Here is a 20,976-nt window from a genome sequence, read left to right on the forward strand (position 1 = left end):
CCAAACGTAAAATAGATAGCAAGTGGGAAGCAGCCACATAGCACAGGGAGATCAGCTCGGTGCTTTGTGACCACCTAGAGGGGTGGGATAGGGAGGGTGAGATGGAAGGAGACGCAAGAGGGAAGATATATGGGAACATATGTATATGTATAACTGATTCACTTTGTTATAAAGCAGAAACTAACACACCATTGTAAAGCAATTATACTCCAGTAAAGATGTAAGAAAAAAAAATTTGGTTCGGATTTGTAAAATATGCTGTTTTAACTTTTAAGTATAGAAAACTATACAAAACATGTATTTCCAAGTCAAACTTACAAAACAAAGCATGTTCAGAGAGGGTCTGTTTCCTCCCTATTCCCTCTTATATGTAACCATTTTTATTAATGATTTATTTTTTCCATTGTTTCTTTTTGAAAGTATAAAATACATATTATTAATTCATATTCATTTATGAACATACAAATTAATTCATTTATGAACATAATTCATATTCATTTATGAACATGCTTTTTTCATCTGGCCATATCCTAGAGATAGCTCCCTAGTAATAAAGCTTTCTTGTTCCTTTTTATGGCTGTATAGTATTCTTCTGTGCACAGAGATGAGATAATCCAATCAGTCACCTAGTGATGGACATTTGGACTGTTTCCTTCTTTTGCAGTTATAAACAGTGCTTCAATGAATAGCCTTGTACACATGTCATTTCATACTTTGGCCACTGTAGCTCTGGGACAGACGCACAGAAGTGGGACTTCTGGGTCAAAATAAACATACACAGGATTTTGCTAGATATGACCAAACACTCCTGCATAGTGTTCTGCCATACTGTATCCCTACCAATAATGTCTACAACTTAAGGATGGGGAAGCTTAAATGCTCAAATTATAAACAAACTAATAACCCACATGGGTAAAAATAAATCCATTACAAATTACTTTCTTATTGTTAAACTACTTAATTTGAAGGACCAAAGAAAGGAAAAAGACTCCTTAGACTTTTTTTTTTTTTTTTTTGGCGCGGTACGCGGCCTCTCACTGTTGTGGCCTCTCCCGTTGCGGAGCACAGGCTCCGGACGCGCAGGCTCAGCGGCCATGGCTCACGGGCCCAGCCGCTCCGCGGCATGTGGGATCTTCCCGGACCGGGGCATGAACCCGTGTCCCCTGCATCAGCAGGCAGACTCTCAACCACTGCGCCACCAGGGAAGCCCTCCTTAGACATTTTGAACGGCACAGGAAGAGAAGTACGAATGAAAAGCCTTGGTTGTAAGTGATGAGAACATCTGAGAACACAGAATTAAATAATTACAATTCAACTTAATGTTGAATATTGCCAAAGAAATACTCCTGGAATGCAGGAAAAAAAAATTATAAAAAAATTTGATCTCAAAATAAATTGTTCAAAAGTAGGCAAAAAGTAATTTAGTTATGGTATATCACTCTGGTAGAACATCTGGCCATTAAACATTATGTGTACTAGGATTATATAATATGGAAAAAAGAATTTAGTGATATTAAATGAATAAAAGCAAATTCCGAATATAAGTAAAATGTACGCTAACCATTAGTTTACAACGTCAACAATAAGACAACAGTAAACCACCAACCAACCAAAGGAAAAAATCCTGGGAAAATACATAAAAATATTAACAGAAGCTGTTTTTGGCTGGTGGGATTATGAACAATGTTTTTTCTCTCCTTTTTTTCATTTTCTGAAAGCTTTTCTATAGTTAACATGATTTTTTTTTTAACAGTAGAAAAACTATAGAAAATAAACAGGAAGAGAAAACATATTAAAGAATCTTTAAAATGTAGCATACTCTCAAAAACTGTGGTATACCACCACTCTGGGAATCATTTAGGGCCTTCTAGAAAAGCCAAGGCAGTACTGCCCTCTTTCCTACACACGTGCACCAGAAGTTCTCAGCAGCAGTCAGTCATGGAGTGGAAGATTATACAGTGGTGAAAACAATGAAATCCAGCTACACACACCGGGGATTGACACTCAGGAACATTGAACAGTGTACAAAACAGCAAAAAGGAAATAAAATGACACAGGGATGATTTAGTAAAGCAAAAAATGCAAAACTAACTTATTGCTCAAGGGGACAAGGCTATGTGGCAAAAACAGTTTAAAACACATGAGAATAAACATTAGATTCAGAACAGCGTCGCCCCTTTCCCCGAGCTGGGTGTGGGAGGGGCCCCTTGGGGCTTGTAAGGCCAGGTTCTCTTTCTCACATGAGATGGTAGACACATGGGTACTGTACTGCTGTTCCTTAAGCCCTGCACATATTTTATAAAATAACTTTTGTATCAACTTAGTATCTAATAAAAATTTTTAATAAAGAAGGTGGGAAAGGCAGATGTTGGAAAAAAATCTCTTTTCACATTTTATTTTTTTATTTTTTAAAATTAATTAATTAACTTATTTATTTTTGGTCGCGTTGGGTCTTTGTTGCGGTGCGAGGGCTTCTCATTGCAGTGGCTTCTCTTGTTGTGGAGCATGGGCTGTAGGTGTGCAGGCTTCAGTAGTTGTGGCTTGTGGGCTCTAGAGTTCAGGCTCAGTAGTTGTGGCGCACGGGCTTAGTTGCTCTGCGGCATGTGGGACCTTCCCGGACCAGGGCTCAAACCCATGTCCCCTGCACTGGCAGGTGGGTTCTTAACCACTGCAACACCAGGGAAGCCCTCTTTTCACACTCTAAAGTGACTTTAAAATCAGAGTTTCGGAGAAGATCTTTTGAGATCCCCTGTTCAACAGTCAAATTTCTTCTTTTTAAATAATTGAAGACTTCATGGCTTAAGTATTACATATATTGGGTTCAGAGTCATTTGGGGTAAGTTGTAGAATGGGAGGGATGAGACTTCTGACTGCTGGCTCAGCGAACCCTGAGTAACTAAATAAACAGGGACTTTTTTTAGGATAAGATTTTTGAACTTCATCTAGAACTTCGTCTTCAAGTATCTTCAAAGTTCCAAAATAGGATTCCACACAACCCAAACCCAGGTCCTTAAATACAACATGCAATTAATGATGAGGAAGAAAACTGATATTTCCAGAATAAAACTGTACCAATTTCTATCACAGGCTTATGTAGATAGAACAAGTGGGAGAAACAGTGGCCTTTATAAAGTTGGACAGATTTGGGTTTGAGAATAGACCTGCGTGTATTCCTTACATGTATTTCTTTTCAGACAAAGGAGGAAAAACAGGATCCAATTCACAGGATTGTTCAAAAGATGTCCATGAAGTACCAAAAAGAAGGGCTAGCACAGAGTTCACTCATTCCATCCAGATTTAATGACCCCTGTGGTGTGTCCTTCACTCTTCTAAGTGCTGTGGACACTGCAGTGAACAAAAGAGAGCTCCCTGCCCTCCTGGAGCTCACATTCTAAATGCTGGTTTGCTTCCAAATCCTCTGTACAGAGCGACCCACACAGATGCTTTTCCAGAAAGGGTTCCTCTGGCTGGTCAGAGGTTAGGACTTCAAAGACACCCAACAAGGGCTTCCTTCTTTTTTTTTTTTTTGCGGTACGCGGGCCTCTCACTGCTGTGGCCTCTCCCGTTGCGGAGCACAGGCTCCGGACGCGCAGGCTCAGCGGCCATGGCTCACGGGCCCAGCCGCTCCGCGGCATGTGGGATCTTCCCGGACCGGGGCACGAACCCGTGTCCCCTGCATCGGCAGGCGGACTCCCAACCACTGCGCCACCAGGGAAGCCCGGGCTTCCTTCTTAATTATAAAATATACCTGGTGCTTTCTATACAGGTATGAACGCTAATAAAAATCAACTGTAAGATGCTTCAACTGCATCAAGTGAGTCCCTTGGCAGCCTTGCTGCTTCCCAGAAGATGACTTCTGGCTCTTTCCTGAACTTTCCTGTTTTACTTTAAACTACTTTTAAGATTCTTAGCATAGTACAAAGTACTGGTTCAATTACTGTGCACAAAGGCTGTGGAGAGAGCCTTGATTTCTTAAATCATTAAGAAAAGGATAGAATATAACACTTAAAGGCATTATAAGCAGTAGTTTCAAAGCGTTAAAAGCGTATCTGGCTTCAAATCCTAGGTCCCCATCGATTAGCTGTGACCTTGAGCAAGTTACTTAACCTCCCTGTGAAATAAGAATAATAGTAGCTACCTTGATAAGGTTGTCAGAAGAATTAAATGAGAAAATATGTCAGGTTCCTGGTACATAATAACTACCAAATCAATGGTAACCACTATTATTATTATTACTTTCTAATCAGTATTAAGAAGCTAGAACTAGAAATGAAATGTCAAAAAATTATGGCATGAGTGTCATTACTCATTTATATACACAAATCTGGGAATTAAAAATATGACAAGGTTAACACTTTAAATTAATAAGTCAGTCAAGTATTTCTGAAAACATGCTATATAAATTTCTCTTCTGTTTTTATTGGGGTGCAGAGGAATTCAATGCTGCCCATAATCACAGGAATGTAGAATTTGAAGCAACAGAGAGAAAATGTGACCTTAGCTCTCCATTTCACAGATTCATAAAGTGAACTGATGACTTCATCCATACTTCTCTGCTTCTCCCCGGTGCCTGGCACTGTCCCCACGGTGAGCGATTCTAAGCCAGAGGGGACACAGATGCTGGCACAGGCGCAGTGCCCTGGAGAACTCCAGACGCACACCTCAGAGAGGAGTGGCTGGGGACAAACGCTCACGGCCTCACCACCTGACCTAGCGCAACGTTCAGGCCAGTGGCCAGCCGTTTACTTCCTCTAAGGTGAGTCACATTTACCCCACGCTTCTGTCAAGAACACACGACATAGCTGGAGTCCCACCGGTGCTCCAGGCACCGACAGAGGGGGCTCTGCAGTCACTGGCCCAACCTGGCCCATGGCCAGTTCCTCCAGCTGAGAATGTATTCTGGTTTTTGGTTTTTTGTTTTTTTTTTTTAAAGAAACGTGTTAAAAGAGTCATGGGGGGAAAACAAAATCAATGCAACTGAGACTGTCTGTGGCCCACAAAGCCCTAAGTGTCTCCCGTCCCAGCCCTGCTCAGAAAGCTGGCCAACCCCTGCGTGGCGAGCCCTGGCCGCACCTGTCCTGTTGAGCCTGGCCATGTTCATCATTGCCTCCTGGTACGCCAGCTCCACATCCTCCTGGGTGACCACCAGCTTGATTTTATTCCATTTCTCAGGCTAATGATAGGAACACAGGTGAGGGAGCAAAGAGAGAAAAGCGTGATCAGTCTTTGCTTCTAACCACTGAAAGAGTATTTTTTCCTTAGCCATCTTCTGGGGCGTTCTGCTTCCCTAATTCTGCACACAATATTAAGTTTTCTAACTCTTCCCCCCGTGACTACTGCTTTAAGTGGCTGTTAGATATATCATCTGGCACCTTCTCTGTCCTCAGCCACACCTCTGTAGTCAAACACTGCAGCGTACTGGAAACTTGAAGCCAGCAAGACAGTTCTGAATGTCCTTGGGTTCTCTTCTCCATCTCCCCTAGTAAGCGGATGGCTTTCATTTTTCATGTAATTTATACTCTTACTGACTTTCCCTGAATTCTGGGATCAAGTCCTCTTGAGGGACAAATGAATGGGAAACAACTTGAAGTGTATCAGCTATGAGGACGGCATGGGTGACCACAAAGCACATCCTCTGAAAGACTGCCGTCTTCCCCCTTCTTCCTCAGTCTGAGTTTTAAAGGATCTGGCATCGCGATGCTGAGTTCATGACACACAGTCATCACGGTCCATTTTAATAGCCAGCATTCGTGCATTTGTTCCTTTCTTGGTAATACCCAACATCTACTGCCCAACAAGTAACTTAAGTCTATGTCTGCGTCCCTCCCTTATCCCCCTGCCCCCCTCTCTCCCCCAGAGGTAACAATGATTCTGAATTTTACACTTGTCATTTCCCTGCGTTTCAAAAAATAGTATCCTCGTACGTATAGATGCCCAAACAATACTCTTGGGTTGCTTCCGACCTTTATGAAAGGGTATTGTGCTGTTACTTTGCCTTTGAAACTTGCTTTTTTCAATTCTGAGCATCTTTAAGAAACTGGTTAAAAAAAAGCAAAGGCAGTGTCAAGCTGGGGGTGGGACAAACAGAAGGATCCCAGAGCCCCTCCTCCTGGACCCCCTCTGCCTCACCTGGGCAGTCGTATTGGAAAGCACCTCTGGACTACTGGCCTATAAAAGCCCTATGGTCTGACTCACAGGTGATCACACCTGATGGGAAATCTCCCCATCCTCACTGGATGAGAAGGGAAAAATAACTAAAGAATGCGGCCTCCTTAAGAGATTTTCTCTGCTCTGTTTGTCAATCTAAGATATACCTGGTTGACGAATAACATAAAATTGTTCATTTTCAATTGTTTCTCAGGACTGATGGTTTCAGATGACAGTTGTAGAAATTAAAAGCATTGAGATATGTGAGAATATACCACAATCATTAATTTTTGAGTTGTTATGGCAATGAAAAGTGTTAAATGAAGAACAACTGATCATAGCTCACTTGAAAAGTGACTCAGGATAAATATCTTCATATCTAGATGCTTTCTCCACGACCTAATTATTTATCAAAATGTTCTGAGTTACTAATTAGCTTAAAAAGACAAAACAAGCAACCAGAAATGACCAAAAAACTCATGACTAAAATAATTTAAACTGTCAATAAGCCTGGCCTTAAACCTCAAATATCAAACCTTGCACATATTCTCTTCTGTATTATTATTATTTTGGCTCCGTTGCGCGGCTCACGGGATCTTAGTTCCCGACCAGGGATTGAACCTGGGCCCTCGGCAGTGAAAGTGCGGAGTCCTAACCACTGGACCGCCAGGGAACTGCCTCCTCTGTATTATTTTTTAGTGATGTTTAAGTATGAAAGACATACCCATCTCAGCACCAAATGAACAGATAAACTGCACTCACTGTCCCCCGAATTCTCATTATGGATTATCTCTGAACCCCGAGCAGGGGATTACCTACTTCAAGCATTCAATACATGAAAACTGGATCTAATACAAGAATAGGGACAATTCCCAGGATTTCTGAAGGCCTAGATGGACAGCACACTCCCTGGTACTAAAACTAGAAGAGCTTATTTTAGAAACCACACTGCTGACACCGGAAGGTGAAGGTCACTCACAATGTCCAGCCACTGGTGCACGGCCACAGCCACCTGCGTCCCCAAGGGCTTGGTCAACACGAGCACATCACCTGGCACTGCGTTATCTGGCCTGAAGAAGAGAGCACAGGCAGGTCCTTGTCAAATCAACCGAGGAGATAAGTTCATCATTGTCGGTTAAACAGGAGAAAGAAAAGGCCGGTAAAACCACTTGTGTGTTTGCAAACACTCACTTATATTTAAGCCAACTAATGCCATGTATTAGAGCTCTGCCGTTTACTACTAGGATGACTGACGAACAAAACATTAAATGAAAAGTGAGGAGGCCGTGGACTTCGACAACACTTAGGCCAGTGACTTATCAGTTTCCCAAAAAAGCAAATCGCTTAGTCTTCAAAGGCCTCATCAGGCCCTAATTCAGCCATGCTCTTGTGTACTTTTTTCTTTTTTTTTTTTTTGCGGTACACGGGCCTCTCACTGTTGTGGCCTCTCCCGTTGCGGAGCACAGGCTCTGGACGCGCAGGCTCAGCGGCCATGGCTCACGGGCCCAGCCGTTCTGCATCATGTGGGATCTTCTCGGACCGGGGCACGAACCCGCGTCCCCTGCATCGGCAGGCGGACTCTCAACCACTGTGCCACCAGGGAAGCCCTCTTGTGTACTTTTCAACACAGACCCACCAGGGTTCTGAGGCAACAAGACTTCTGGAACAAAAACGGTTGTTTTTTTTCTTTCTTTTCTTCCTTCCTCCCTCCCTTTCCTTCCTTCCTTTCTTTCTCTCTCTCTCTCTCTCCTCTCTTTCTTTCCCTCTCTCTCTCTTTCTTTTTTTTACAGTCACTTATATGATAGAGATGCAGGTGGGATTTCTCAGGATGTGGGATTTGGCTAGAATCTGTGGGTCTAATGTTTTGGTGATTTCAGCATCAATGTTTCAAACTCAGAGTTATGACCAATAAGTTTCCTACTTGGTACACAGGGTCCCTGGTTGGTCCCTGTCTTAAAGACAGAAGGCAAATACTAAAAAAACACAGCCCTAAAAGCAGAAAGACTGTCCCCCCTCAGACAAAACTCCCATCTCACTTGTATCCTCAGGACCAGGACATGGGTCTAGCACTCATGTCTTTCTTGTCCAAGTTCAAGGAGCTGTCCACACAGCCATCCCGTCCCCTGACAGCGAACAACTCAAATACTCATACAAGTCGATTAAAAAGCCAGGGGCACAGACTTAAAAATCAAAAACTAGCTCCTCGACTCATCCTGTAATATCTATATCCATTGTTAGCTTTGAAAAATATTAATTCTGGGAGGATATACCAGAAACTCATTTTCCAAAAACGGGACCTTAAGACATAAATGCCTTTCAATTCTGACTCAACTGCACCTGAGAGCTGATGTGCTCTTGTGCGTCACTGGTTACGTGCAACCTGCAAATCTGTATCAGCAAGTGAAGTATGATAAAATTGCTGGGTTATTTTTAAGTTTGTGGGCAGTCTTTTACAAAATATAATCACCTGCATAGGTGCATTCTTATTTTACAAAGCAAGCATACACGTTGTTGACAAAAAATTCATTGAAGCCTGTTTTATTGTTTTTTCCTCTCTCGTTTTTTGGCTACAGCTGGGTTCCTTTTCTATGGGAAAGCTGGAATGGGGGAGACAGGTGCAAGTTCTCTTGTCCCATCTAAGTGGAAAGTTTGAGAACTACCAACATAAAACATAGGAAAATAAAACCTGGATGTAGGTAAAAGGCAAGACCCTTAACACGGACGCGCCCATCAGTCAAAAAATGGACCAAAGACATGAATACATGAAAATTACACTCACCCTTACTCTCAGGAGTAAGGCAAAGACCAAGGAGGCTGTCACCAGGCTATGCTAGTTAGGATGGGGCAACCCAGCACTCTCACCCATTGCTGGTGGAGCCTCTACGAAGGGCAAACTGAAGACATCGATCAGAATTATGGTGCACAGGCAATGGACCCAGCAATGCCATTCTGAAAAATTTCTTACGAAGAGTCACACATGCAAGATGATCTATGCATTGGAGTACTATGTGTAATGTCAACATAACTGAAGATAATCTGAATGTCAAGAGTTACTTGGTTAAAAATACCCAAGACTGGTCAAAGTATTTGCCACTAATGACTGAGGGCAGGTGAGGGATTCTGCACCGCAGGGCCTTTCACACCCCTGGAGTTCTGAACACAGTGCCTGCTCACAAAATCAGAAAAAACAAACGGAGCTTTTGCTTCCTCTAAGAATTAGGACAAGGTGGCTTTTCTGAATAAGACATCAAACACGAAAAGGGCCAACTTCTGTTAAGAGAGAAACTTCTCCAAGGATCTAGAAATGGCCAGAGGGCACAAGAAAAGATGCTCACAGAACTGGCCACCGGGGAAATGCCAATCAAAACCCAGTGAGATGTCGCCTCATACCCACTTAGACAGCTATTACCAAAAAGACAGTAAAACAAGTCCTGGTGAGAGGATGTGGAGACATCAGGGTCCCATCCATGGCTGTGGGCAGGTAAAATGGTGCAGCTGCCTTAGTCTGTTCCTCAAGTTAAATAGTTACCACATGACTCAGTAATTCTTAGGTATCTACCCCAGGGAATTGGAATGTATATCCACACAAAAAAACGTGCACACGAATGTTTACAGCAGCATCACGCACCACAGGTGGAAATAACTCAAAGGTCCATGACCTATGACTGGATGAATAAACTGTGGTCTGTCCATACAATGGAATGTTATTCACCCATAAAAAGGAATGAAGTAGTGACACACATGCAACATGGATGAACCCTAAAAACGTGCTAAGTGAAAGAAGCCAGACATAAAACATCACATGTTGCATGATTCCATTTATATGAAATGTCTAAGACAGGCAAATCCATGAGACAGAAAGTAGATCTGTGGCTTCCAGGGGATGGGGGAGGAGGGAGTTGGGAGTGGCTGCTGTGGATACAAGGTTTCTTTCTTGGGGAGACGGAAATGTTCTGGAATTGGATAGTGGTGATGGTTGCGCAACTTCGTGAATACTAAAAACCAATGAATTGCGTACTTGAAAAGCTAAATTTCATGTTATGTGAAATTGTTATATGAATTATACTTCAGTAAAAAAATCTAAAACTTTTTTATAAACAGGGATGAGGTACTGATACATGCTGCAAAATGGATATACCTTAAAAAGATTATGCAAATATTCTGTGAAGTGGAAGAAGCCAGGATGGAGATGGGGGATGGAGATGGGGGCTGGCGGTGGGGTGTGACAGCCGAGGGGGTGGATAGAGTTTCTCGCTGGGGCAATAAAAGTGTCGTGAAGTCGACTCTAGTGAGGGTTGCAAAACCCCGTGACTATACCAAAGACGACTGAATTTATAAACACTTTAAATAAGTGAACTGTATGGTATGTGAAAAGAAAAGAGAGAAAGAGAGAGGAAGAGAGAGAGAGAGAGAGAACCTGGCCAGGGGACATGAAACCAAAATCAACTTACATGATAAATTCGTTGGGCTGGCAGACAGTTGTAGCCACACCTCCTAGAACAATCCAGGGATTTAGCACTGTTTGGCCGCCGGTTACAGATGTTCCGGCCTCCTCTGCTGCATCTTTAAAACCCTGTATAATTAGGGGCATCACTTTATCCCTTTCCTACGGTTTAAAAGGACACAAATTAAAAGTCACATCATTCAGTTCAAAACCCAAGAGAAGAGAGTCTACCCCTGTAGTTATAAAAAGATCATAAAACCCTCACAGGAAGCCCTGAGAGTTTACAGAAGGGGCAGGGAACCGTTCACATGGTATAGCCCTTTTATCAAAAGTCGGAAGAGGCTCTAGGTCACAAAGCGAATGTAGCCCAGACGACAGAGGAGCAAACACCGGAACAGGCTGGGTGCACAGGGCTGCCCTGTACCTGAGCCAGCTCTCTGGACGGTCCTTAACCATCCCGTGACCAGCTAACGCGTGCCCACGCACCGGCTCCGGGTGTCTGTGTACAAGCAGTGGCCTGAGAGCACGCTGTGAGGGCAGAGAAGGGCCTGTTGAATGCTCAGTTCTATGCGCAGGGCAAACTTCTGGTGGGGACGAAACCAATTACCTGTCAAAAATAATCTAAACAGGAGTTCACCTCTGGGCCAAGGAGGGGGTCAGGCAGCGAGGCCACAGATGCTAGTGGGTGAGCACAGGGCACCCCAGCCCCACCGCCGTCCACGTCACCAGCTAACCGTGACCGAAGAGGCGGGTGCCCGGCCTGGAGGTGCTGTTACTGCGGCCTAAACGTCACCACAACACACGCACGCACGCTGGCTTCAGTTTGCCCAGGAGAGAGAAGCGGAAGCAGCGGGTGGGGATGGAGACACGAAGAGGCCAGCCTATTCTAATTCGCTGCTAACTGCCAAAAAGCAGAGGGCGGGTGGGACATGGACAGCCTGACTTCACGGCGGGGAAGGAGGGCCAACCAGACAAGTGACAGGACCACAACCGGGGCTGAGGATGCAGCCGGACCGGCTCCTGCTTACCCTGTCGGTCATCTTATTGCTGATTCCAAGGAGCATCAGCATGTTGTCGCATTCTGTGACCCCCATGGCGTAGAGGTCGCTGAGGACGTTGGCACAGGCTATCCTGCCCTGGAAGAGAGGGGAGACGTGAGCAGGCGCCACAGCGGGCTTGCCGGGACGTGGTCCCCGGCTCTGTGCTTCACGGACTCACCGCCTTTCCTCCATCACAGAACCACTCTCGGGCATTCCCGTTACCACCTCTCCTTTCTCGTGCAGCACCCATCGTCTCCAGGTTCTTTCCCGTTCTAAACTTTAGGGAGAGGTCTGCAATTTATTTGGGTGCGGAACGGAGCGGGGAGATGTTGGGGAAAAGCTTGGAGTGCTTGGTTTCAGAGGAGCCGGAGTGGAAGTGCTGGGAAACGACTGTGCTAGAGAAGACGTGGAGCCGCCGCTTCTCCCGAGCAGATCCTTAAAAATGTCCCCTTATTGGTTATAGAGCAGATGGGTTTTATACACCTAGACGGAGAAATCTGGGAGCTTCTCGTATGAGATAAACAGGAAAATCGTCTCGGTTGAGAAACAAAAAGACAGAAGAAATAAACGACACCTAGGCCTGAAATCAGATTGTTTTCTAAAGACAAAGGGAAGCATTTCCCAGTAAACTATAAGGTTTTATTGAGGAACTCTGAAACAGTACTCAACAGAAACGTGGTAATAAAGATCTTCTACTGCCAACAGACATTTAAAAAATTTTTTAAAGTTGCCCTTCTCTAGATAGTAAAGGAGAAAACGACCAATTTTTCTTTCTGACGTAAGGGTAATCAAACCACAAGTTACTATCACTTCCAGCGGCCGTTTCATTGCCCGTTTATGGTCTCACGACCGCCTGGCAGGTCGGCAGGGAGCCTGATCACCTCCCGTGACTCACTCGAGGTAACGGGCGCGGCGCCGTCAGCAGCTGGGAGGCGCCAACCACAGGCTCGGGCTGCAGCGACCTGCTGCCCCTTCTGCGTGGGCGCTCAGGTCCTTCTACGAGATGCTGGCACAGGATGAACTCCGGTTCTAGCCCCCTGGGCCCCCGGACAGGTGGGACACCGGGGGAGTGGCGTGCGCGGCTCTCAGGACCGCTGCGCCAGAGAAGAGGCGAGAAACAGGTTTCTGGGAGCATGCGTGCTTGTCCCCACCTTCAGACCTCCTGGCCTCAGTCCCTACGTGTGGGGCTCGATCCCAGTGCCCTGGCACAAGGAAGGGCCTCCGGCACTTTCTAATGATAGGATGTTGCCAATCTCTTCATCGGCTCCTCCCAGCTGCCAGGGTGGAGGGTCCAGCTGGGAAGAAGGAGCGGCTGCTGGCAGCAACCCTGCAATGAGCAGGACGGGGTGTCAGGGCAGAGCGTGATCAGCAGGCGGATGCACACGCCACACAGTGGAATAAGACACGGGGAGAGGGGGTTCCCTGGTGGCACAGTGGTTGGGAGTCCGCCTGCCAATGCAGGGGACACGGGTTCGTGCCCCGGTCTGGGAAGATCCCACATGCTGCGGAGCGGCTGGGCCCGTGAGCCATGGCCGCTGGGCCTGCGCGTCCGGAGCCTGTGCTCCGCAACGGGAGAAGCCACAGCAGTGAGAGGCCTGCGTACCGCAAAAAAAAAAAAGACACGGGGAGGGGGAATGACCAGATTCAGGATCAACGGTCAGGTTTAATGGTGATGAGATGCTAAGCTCTTTCTTTCTGGACAGAGACATCTAGGATCAGTCCTATTACAGAGGATGGTGAAACACAGGAGTGTGGCGTTTACAAATGTCCCAGAAAGAAAAGTGCAAGGAAATAAAGAAGAAAACTACAAACATATCAGTCAACAGACACGCTTAACAGACCACAGGTGTTCTGGCACAGACACACAGGCAGGTACGAAAGCAGCAGGGGACGCCCCCCATCCACCTTAACTGCCTACCTCATGCACGGTGCCAAGTGTGAGCAAGGGATCGACCAGATCAGATCTACAACCACGGGAGTCAGGGCAGGGGTAGGATGAGAGCAATTTGTGTAGAACGAAAACAAAAAAACCCACACAAGAATAACAAAACCCCAGCCACCACCCAAAACCAAAAGAGTAAGCAGTTCCAGATGTAAAAACACGTCGGTTAAACTTACCATCATGTAAGGGTCATCGACGATGGGATAAATGTAATCTGTGGTTTGAACCAAGGAAAGACCGCCGTGCCTCAAAGGAATGACACAGGTATCCATCCCGATGCCTGCAAAGATGGGGGTCATCATCATCCAAAAGTCAACAGGAAGAGCCATGTCATTTTGTACCTGCAGTGTTCTGAATAGGAGGGGTTTTGCATAAGACACTTACGGAACACTGCTCACCGCCAACAAAGCAATGTGTTTCCTATCAAGAAGCATAACTGCAATAAACGTGAAACAAAACCAGCTTAAGATAGAAAATGAGAACACAATTTGCTAGTCATAAGACTCAACTTCAACATGGTACAATTTTTAGACTTTAACGATGCCTTGAACAGAAAGTTTCCTTTGTGTTACTGTATCACGTGACTGGCACCATACAGAATTTCTGTAAAGATGAGAACAGCACAAATGGAACTTGGGTTGTCTTCTCCATAGTTACTTAGGAGTATATCTTTGGGCATGATTCTGTTTTTCCACCAGAAAATCTGTAAAATATTTTACACATATAAAATGCTATTATAGGGCTTCCCTGGTGGTGCAGTGGTTAAGAATCCGCCTACCAATGCAGGGGACATGGGTTCGAGCCCTGATCCGGGAAGATCCCACATGCCGCAGAACAACTAAGTCTGTGCACAACAACTACTGAGCCTGCAACAACCCGTGAGCCACAACTACCGAGCCCACATGCCACAACTACTGAAGCCTGCACGCCTAGAGCCCGTGCTCCGCAACAAGAGAAGCCACTGCAATGAGAAGCCCACGCACCTCAACGAGGAGTAGCCCCCACTCGCCGCAACTAGAGAAAGCCTGTGCGCAGCAACAAAGACCCAACGCAGCCAAAAATAAATAAATAAAAATTTTAAAAAATGCTATTATACTACATTTTAGTCAAAAATGACAAAAATAAGAAAGGAAGGAAGGGAGAAAGAAAGAGAAAGAGAGAAACGAAGGAAGGAAGGAAAGAAGAAAGAAAGAAAAGGACAATGCTAGAACAAGTATTCATTGATTCCAATCAAGCATGTACATAAACACTGTGGCTCCCAAGAAACTTTAAAATTCCATGCATTCCACTCATGAGAAACTTATGTCACCTCTACTAACTTAATGAGCAGGGAAAGAAAAATCTGCTTAACAAGCCTATGGGATATATTTCAACTTATTAAAAATTGTTTCTAAACATTTAGAAAGATAACACAGACAACTGATGGGCTAATTAGAAACAGTTCCCTTTTCCTGAAATCAGTTTAGAAACAGTCAAGACTAGCTACTGCAGGCTACATTTTTTAAAAAAAATCACCTGTAATGCAAACCCTTCAAATTCAGACTGGCCTCTCACCAGGTAAGCCTAATGGAGTGCTTTCCTACACTCACCTCTCTCAAGAGGATGCCCTCTGGCCCTCAGGAAGTATTTCAACCTGGCAGCCCAATGGCCAAAAGCAAAGGACAAATCCCATGAAGTATGAAAGGAAGCAGGTAGATGTTTACCGTCTCGATTCAGAATTTCAAACGGAATAAGTCACACCCGAGTCACTCAGAGAGGACCACGTGTGGCTTTCTTTCACAACTACCCCAGCACCGTGTCAAGTCCTGATCCATTCTTACTAACACTAAAATAAAATCAAGTTTAGTGAAAGATCACTCTGTGTAGGCAGGCTGATTTTTCATTACTACACTAGATGGCAAAGCAGAAACTCCTGGTGGAAGGTCCAGTTAGGGAATGGAGGACTTTGATTCAGAATGGCAAGCCTCACAAATTTGTAACAATGGAACGCTCATTACCAGTGATCAGAAAGCGTGTGATGATTCATCTCAGCGACGCATGTATGCAGAAGCGCCCTCTAGCGGGGCTCTCTAGCACTCAAGAGCCACAATTAAACTCATACCGACTGCTCCCCCAAACTGATCTTTCCAACAACTGGGTGTTCCAAGTCTATTACCATTCACTTTGGAAAAGAGGGAAGAAATACTGTTTTTCTTTTAGATTTTCATATAAACTATAGGACTATTGAAAGAGAGACTAAAAAGAGTTGCTGAAAGTTAGCTTTAAATGTTTTGTAACGTGGGAATCTTAAACTGGAATTCAATCCTTTTGGTTTGTAAAGCAGTTAATCTCTCTTGACACCCAGCATCAGAGCGTGTGAACCATGACTCCCCAGCACGCTCCTGGGGCTGACAAGAAGCTTCCATCACCTACAAGTCCTCTCTCTCCACCAGGACACCACTCCGTGTTAGAAGGAGGGTCAAGGGCTGTCCACGTGGGAACCACCAGCCACATGCGGTTACCGAGCATGTGAGATGGGGCAATTCCAAAGTGACATGCGCTGCACGTGCACACGCTCGACTTTTAAACACTTAGTACCGAGAAAAACCAACGTCTTGTTAGCAATGTTTTATATTAATTATGTATTGAAATTATAGTTTTTATATACTGGATTAAATAAAATATATTAGAATTCAATTCCCCTGATTCTATTTTTTTTTTTTTAATGGAACTATCTGTACTAGAAAATTTTAAATGACACAGGTGGCTCACCTCATCTTTCTTTGGGACAGCACTGGTCTGTAGTGACTGGTCTACAAATCACCTACCAAATTTCAAGAAAGGGAGAGAGAGAGGGTGAGAATGGGACAGGCCATGGGCCTTGCAAACGAGGGTATCAAGTTGAGAGAGAGAGGGACAGTACAGGCAGAGGGCAGGTAAATGCCAGAGTAGAGGGAGCCTCAAATACCAGACCGAGCAGAGTGTATGTAACCATCAGTGGGTGGTGACGGGGAATTCTAGGTTTCAGCAAGACTGAAACTATCCATCAAAAAAAAACAACCCAAATCATCACTCTACCCCCACGGCCAGCAGCCATCAACACATGGCAGCTCTTAGGCATCAGGCAACAGGGGTACCAAGTACTAAGACACACTTATCTTAACATTTCTTTAGTTAGAAGACATTTAATAAAAGTGTGTATTTAACAATTGTTACGGTTCATCCTTAGAATCCAGGAAATATGACATTCTTTTAGAAAAAACATTTTAAATACAGGTCAACAGACGTGTGTATACGTTATATAAACATTATACATACATACACAAGTATTATGTACATGGGTACAGGTGCACAGGGTGCATATACATACACACACGGATAATTTCTGGTACTCACGACAGTTGCAAACAGTGAGTATTATCACCCCATTTTACAGATGGGAAAACTGAGGTTCAGGAGGGTTACGAACTTGCACAGAGTAACATTTATTTCTCTTTCTCCTGCCTGGACCCTTGCTGTCGACATCTGTCCCCTTTTGCCACTGCTGAGTTACAGCTGACGCAGCTCCTCTCCCCATGAACACGTATGGACTTAAAAACCAAATGATAAGCAGTATGGTGGGCGGAGGAACTGGAAGATGTGGATGCCAGTTCCTGACCCCCACCAAGTGACAGGGAACAGGTTACCCGGCCTTCCTGAGCTCCATGGAGTGCTCAAGAAGTCAACTGGGGCGGTTACAGAGGGGAATGATGACTGTATCCATGAGGTTTTGACTGCATTTGTCTCTGCCCATTCGGCCCCGACAAAGTTATCTAAGAGCTTTCTCAGTATATTCTCATTTCTTGACAAGCAAGCTGACATCCATTCCACCTCATTCCTGTGGTAGTTCTCCACGCTGAGACATTAGCTAGATGAGGATGATTTTCTAACTGAGCTCCTGCAAGCCCTACAGGCCCCAAGAGTGCAGGGTGTGAATTCTCCTCTCCCACCCAAAGCAACTCTGCGTTTCTCTGCTTTATACATCAGGAAGAAAGGAGTACCCTAGGTTCAAAACCAATGTTGTAAGACAGAACATGACCATAAAAGAAATGCAGTTAAAACCTTATGTAAGAAAGCTGATCAACTCATATACCGTAACTACAAAACACCCACAAACTCCTAGAATACATGTCAAACACCCAAAAGGCAAAGTGATCACAGTCTTGCATCACGTACTTAACAAAGCACACAAGAGAAGCTAACAAACAGCATCCCAGTAGCCTAGAATTTCTTTCTGAGCTCTGTGTTTGAGAAAAGGCAGACCACTAATGGCAGCAGGAACTGGGTCAAGGAAACACGGCTCTCAAGTCCAGATGCCGTCCTGGGGTCCAGACCCTGTCCAGTGTTCTCACCTGCTGTGTCTCCCTCCTCCCCATGGGAGCTTTTCAAACAATGCCTGCTGCACAGGAACCCCGAGTTCCCCCCAACCCAGGCACTGCTCTCTAAAGGTGTCCTGCACGACACCTTTCCTACTCTGATTTAATAAAAAATGCTCTTACTGTAATACAAGTGTCTCAATCGCATAGTAACAGTTTCAAAATGGTTAGAGCATATCTCTTCATGTTTTTCAAGTCGTTCCTCCAAATAAGTTACAATAAGGTAACAGTTACCATTGCTTTGCTCTTTGAATCCTTCTTGCAGAAACTTAAAAAAAAAAAAAAAAGGCAACATGGGAGGAGAAATCTAGTTTTTTGACTCACTGACTACATTGCAGCCAAGATGCTCTACTCAGGGAAATATGAAAGAAACAGCAGTTCACATACCAAGCCTTGGCATAACTGCTCCAAGAAACTGCTCATCTTCTTGGAAGTGGTTCTCCTGTAAGGATTCCAGCAATTTCTGCAGGACATCTTGGGGCACTTTGCAGCCAGTGCCCTTCAGTTCAGTGAATCTGGTTAACCGGAAGCTCTTGTCCAATTCATAACTTTCCGGGTTAAAGGACTCCCGCGCAGACATGGTTCTCGGGCGCACACACCTCACCGCTGGGTTCCTCCCCTCCCTCTCCTACACGGCTGGTTTCTTTACAGATCCACCTGGGTAGCACCGAAACACAAAGACACCATTAAGGAGTTCTTCTTACCAGTACCCGCCAAGAATCTAGTGAGTGAATACATGACAGTGAAAAGTAAACATGAAAAGGGCTGCAATCACCAAGACCACAGGGAAACAGCCATCTGGGACCACAATAGTTTGTCACAGTGATGCATAAGCTAGAAGAAGTCATTTTAAAAGGTGACTGTACCATTAGAGTCATATTCTATGGAAGGAGATCTGATGTCTGTGTTGTTATAATGGTGGCTCTGAGGGGCTGCAAGGAAGACGGAACTATGGGCCAGCTGACTTACAGGACACAGTGCCATCTTGAGTAAAAAGTTCCAAACGTTCTTCTAGCCGGCAGCATTACAGGAAAACTAGCCACTTCACCTATCAACCAGGAAGTACTATGGTTTAGATATTAAATGCCCTGGCTAAAGTGACTTTTCAGGAAGACCTTTTACCATCTTTTGCTATCTCACAAAGAAAGATAATATGCCTAACAGATACTTTTGGTGAAAAGGACATCGGTGGATATGCATTTGATGAAATTCTTTACGACGCTAAGTTCAGTTTTAGAAAAACAGGTTTTCACTCTGAGCCAGAAGTACACGACGTGATCCAAAACTAACAGGAAGCCTCTCTAAAGAACACAACTTGAAAACTGGAATGGCTGTTTAACACAGCAAAGCTCATTTTCTACAAGAGAGCAGTGGAAAGTTTTCTGATGTTTTAATTCAGTGCTATTTCCTAGAAAGCAAACACCCCGCCCAACAAACTAGTACACACACACATCATTGATAAAATATGCTACTGCTCGTTACTGTTTCACTGCAGACCTAAAGTGATAAACTGTACTAAATCACTAGCATTTATGGTACTTGGTATCACTGGAAGTTTCTGGAACAAACTTTTCTAAGCTTGAAGCCTTTGGGGCTAAACGAAAACCTTCCACGTGCTCCCGGGGTTTACAAAACTTCCAGACTGATACTTTACTGGACATAGAATTAGACACCCCAAGTTTTAGGGTCACCCCTAAAATTTATAGGGTCACCCCTATAAAATTTATCATTAAGAACATAATTCCCATTTATAGAGTTTTCGATCCCCTGCGAAGCCCATCACTCATTTAAAATAAATCTCCTAGAGCCTGAGTTTGGGCAGTAATCCAAACTGTCTTTACAAAGCCATGTTTGGGGTGAGCAATGATTTCCGTTTGAAACCTACAACCGTAAAGGAGTAAACCTTCCAACATTCCAAGAAAACCACCTGTCCGAAAGGAGGGCGCCAGGAGAGCTAAGTTATGGAGCTGGGAATTTTGAAGCCATTTTAGAGTTAGGAAAAGTCCAATAGCAGTTTGACTTGGGTTTGGAACAAAAACAACAGTCCTTTCCTCACCAAATGCCTCGCACTTAACACCGCCTCACTCCTACCAGGGGGAAAAAAAAAATCCAACTCACGAGGCATCCAGTTATTTTCCTACCTCCAATCCCTATCCAAAAAAAAAAAGGCGGGGAGGGGCACTTGGAATTCAGGGGGCTAACTTCCTTCTAAATCTTCCTAGGTTTTTAAGGACAAAAAGTTTAAAACACCTTAAGCCCAAAAGGCACTCAGGAGTTTTAAAATTCCAAATGGAACGAGGGACGTAAATCACACACATCGCATCCGAATCCTAAAAAATCATAAATTCTTACATTTTTTGGACGGGATGAGAAAATGGGGGGGGGGGGAGGGGGACGTGAGGAAAGGCGTAATTAATGGTGGGGGGCTGGCATAACACGCAGACGACTTCAACCCCGAAGCCGCCTGTTTACACCTTTAAACAATGACATGAATATTTAAAAACAACGGTTAACCCTTTCCTTCTCGGCCACGTTTTAATTTTTTCAAACGAGGGCGCCAAGCTGGCCGCAGAGCCGAGGGAGCACGGTAAGTGGGGGTGGGAGAGGGGGCAGCCCCGGCCCGGTACCTACCTCCCCCCAGGTTCCCAAGCCTAGGAAATAAAAAACAGAGGGAACGCGGCGACGTGGGCGCAGGGGCGGCGCACCCCTCGGGAAGCACACGTCGCGGCGGCAGCCGGTGCGCGCAGGGCAGCGCTCGGGGACACCTTAAATCCCCGGCTGCCGCCTTTAAAGGCCACCCGGGCCCAGGCTCTTTGTGCGGCGCGGCCCGGTGGAGGCGGAGCGGGGCGGCCAGCGGGGCCATGCCGGCCCGCCCGCTCTCTGTCCCGGCGGCAGCGGCGGGAACCGCGCGGCCCAGGCCGCGGGCCGGGAGTGAGGCGCGCACGGCCCACCGGCCGCGGCGGGTGCCCCGGCTCGCGGGCCGGCCGGGCCGGGCCGCCCGGGGTCAGG

At 45.3% G+C, this 20,976-nt stretch overlaps 2 protein-coding genes across 9 annotated transcripts in view; one reads left to right on the forward strand and one right to left on the reverse strand.

Moving 5' to 3' along the window:
- MCM10 (minichromosome maintenance 10 replication initiation factor) overlaps window positions 1-4,587 on the forward strand; it is a 119,372-nt gene extending 114,785 nt beyond the window's left edge. Inside the window, exon 21 of the mRNA XM_027121891.1 lies at window positions 4,517-4,587. The gene's annotated coding sequence lies outside the window, so the exon portion shown is untranslated. The remainder of the gene's footprint in view (window positions 1-4,516) is intronic.
- SEPHS1 (selenophosphate synthetase 1) overlaps window positions 1-20,976 on the reverse strand; it is a 30,372-nt gene that overhangs the window by 8,352 nt on the left and 1,044 nt on the right. Inside the window, exons 1-7 of one of the 8 annotated variants that reach the window (XM_027121896.1) lie at window positions 20,599-20,963; window positions 18,355-18,624; window positions 13,750-13,853; window positions 11,620-11,727; window positions 10,599-10,753; window positions 7,127-7,217; window positions 5,074-5,173 (exon numbers count right to left, since the gene is read on the reverse strand). In XM_027121896.1, the coding sequence (XP_026977697.1) occupies window positions 5,074-5,173; window positions 7,127-7,217; window positions 10,599-10,753; window positions 11,620-11,727; window positions 13,750-13,853; window positions 18,355-18,547 (751 nt within the window). In that variant the 5' untranslated portion in view covers window positions 18,548-18,624; window positions 20,599-20,963. Of the gene's footprint in view, window positions 1-3,688; window positions 4,598-5,073; window positions 5,174-7,126; window positions 7,218-10,598; window positions 10,754-11,619; window positions 11,728-13,749; window positions 13,925-13,957; window positions 14,010-18,354; window positions 20,579-20,598; window positions 20,964-20,976 lie in introns of those variants that run through there. The other 7 variants (XM_027121894.1, XM_027121899.1, XM_027121901.1 and 4 more) reach the window with 7 other exon arrangements.

Source organism: Aethalodelphis obliquidens, unplaced genomic scaffold (genome assembly GCF_003676395.1).
Source record: "Aethalodelphis obliquidens isolate GAN/ISIS:26980383/991018 unplaced genomic scaffold, ASM367639v1 scaffold23, whole genome shotgun sequence".
Classification (NCBI taxonomy): domain Eukaryota; kingdom Metazoa; phylum Chordata; class Mammalia; order Artiodactyla; family Delphinidae; genus Aethalodelphis; species Aethalodelphis obliquidens.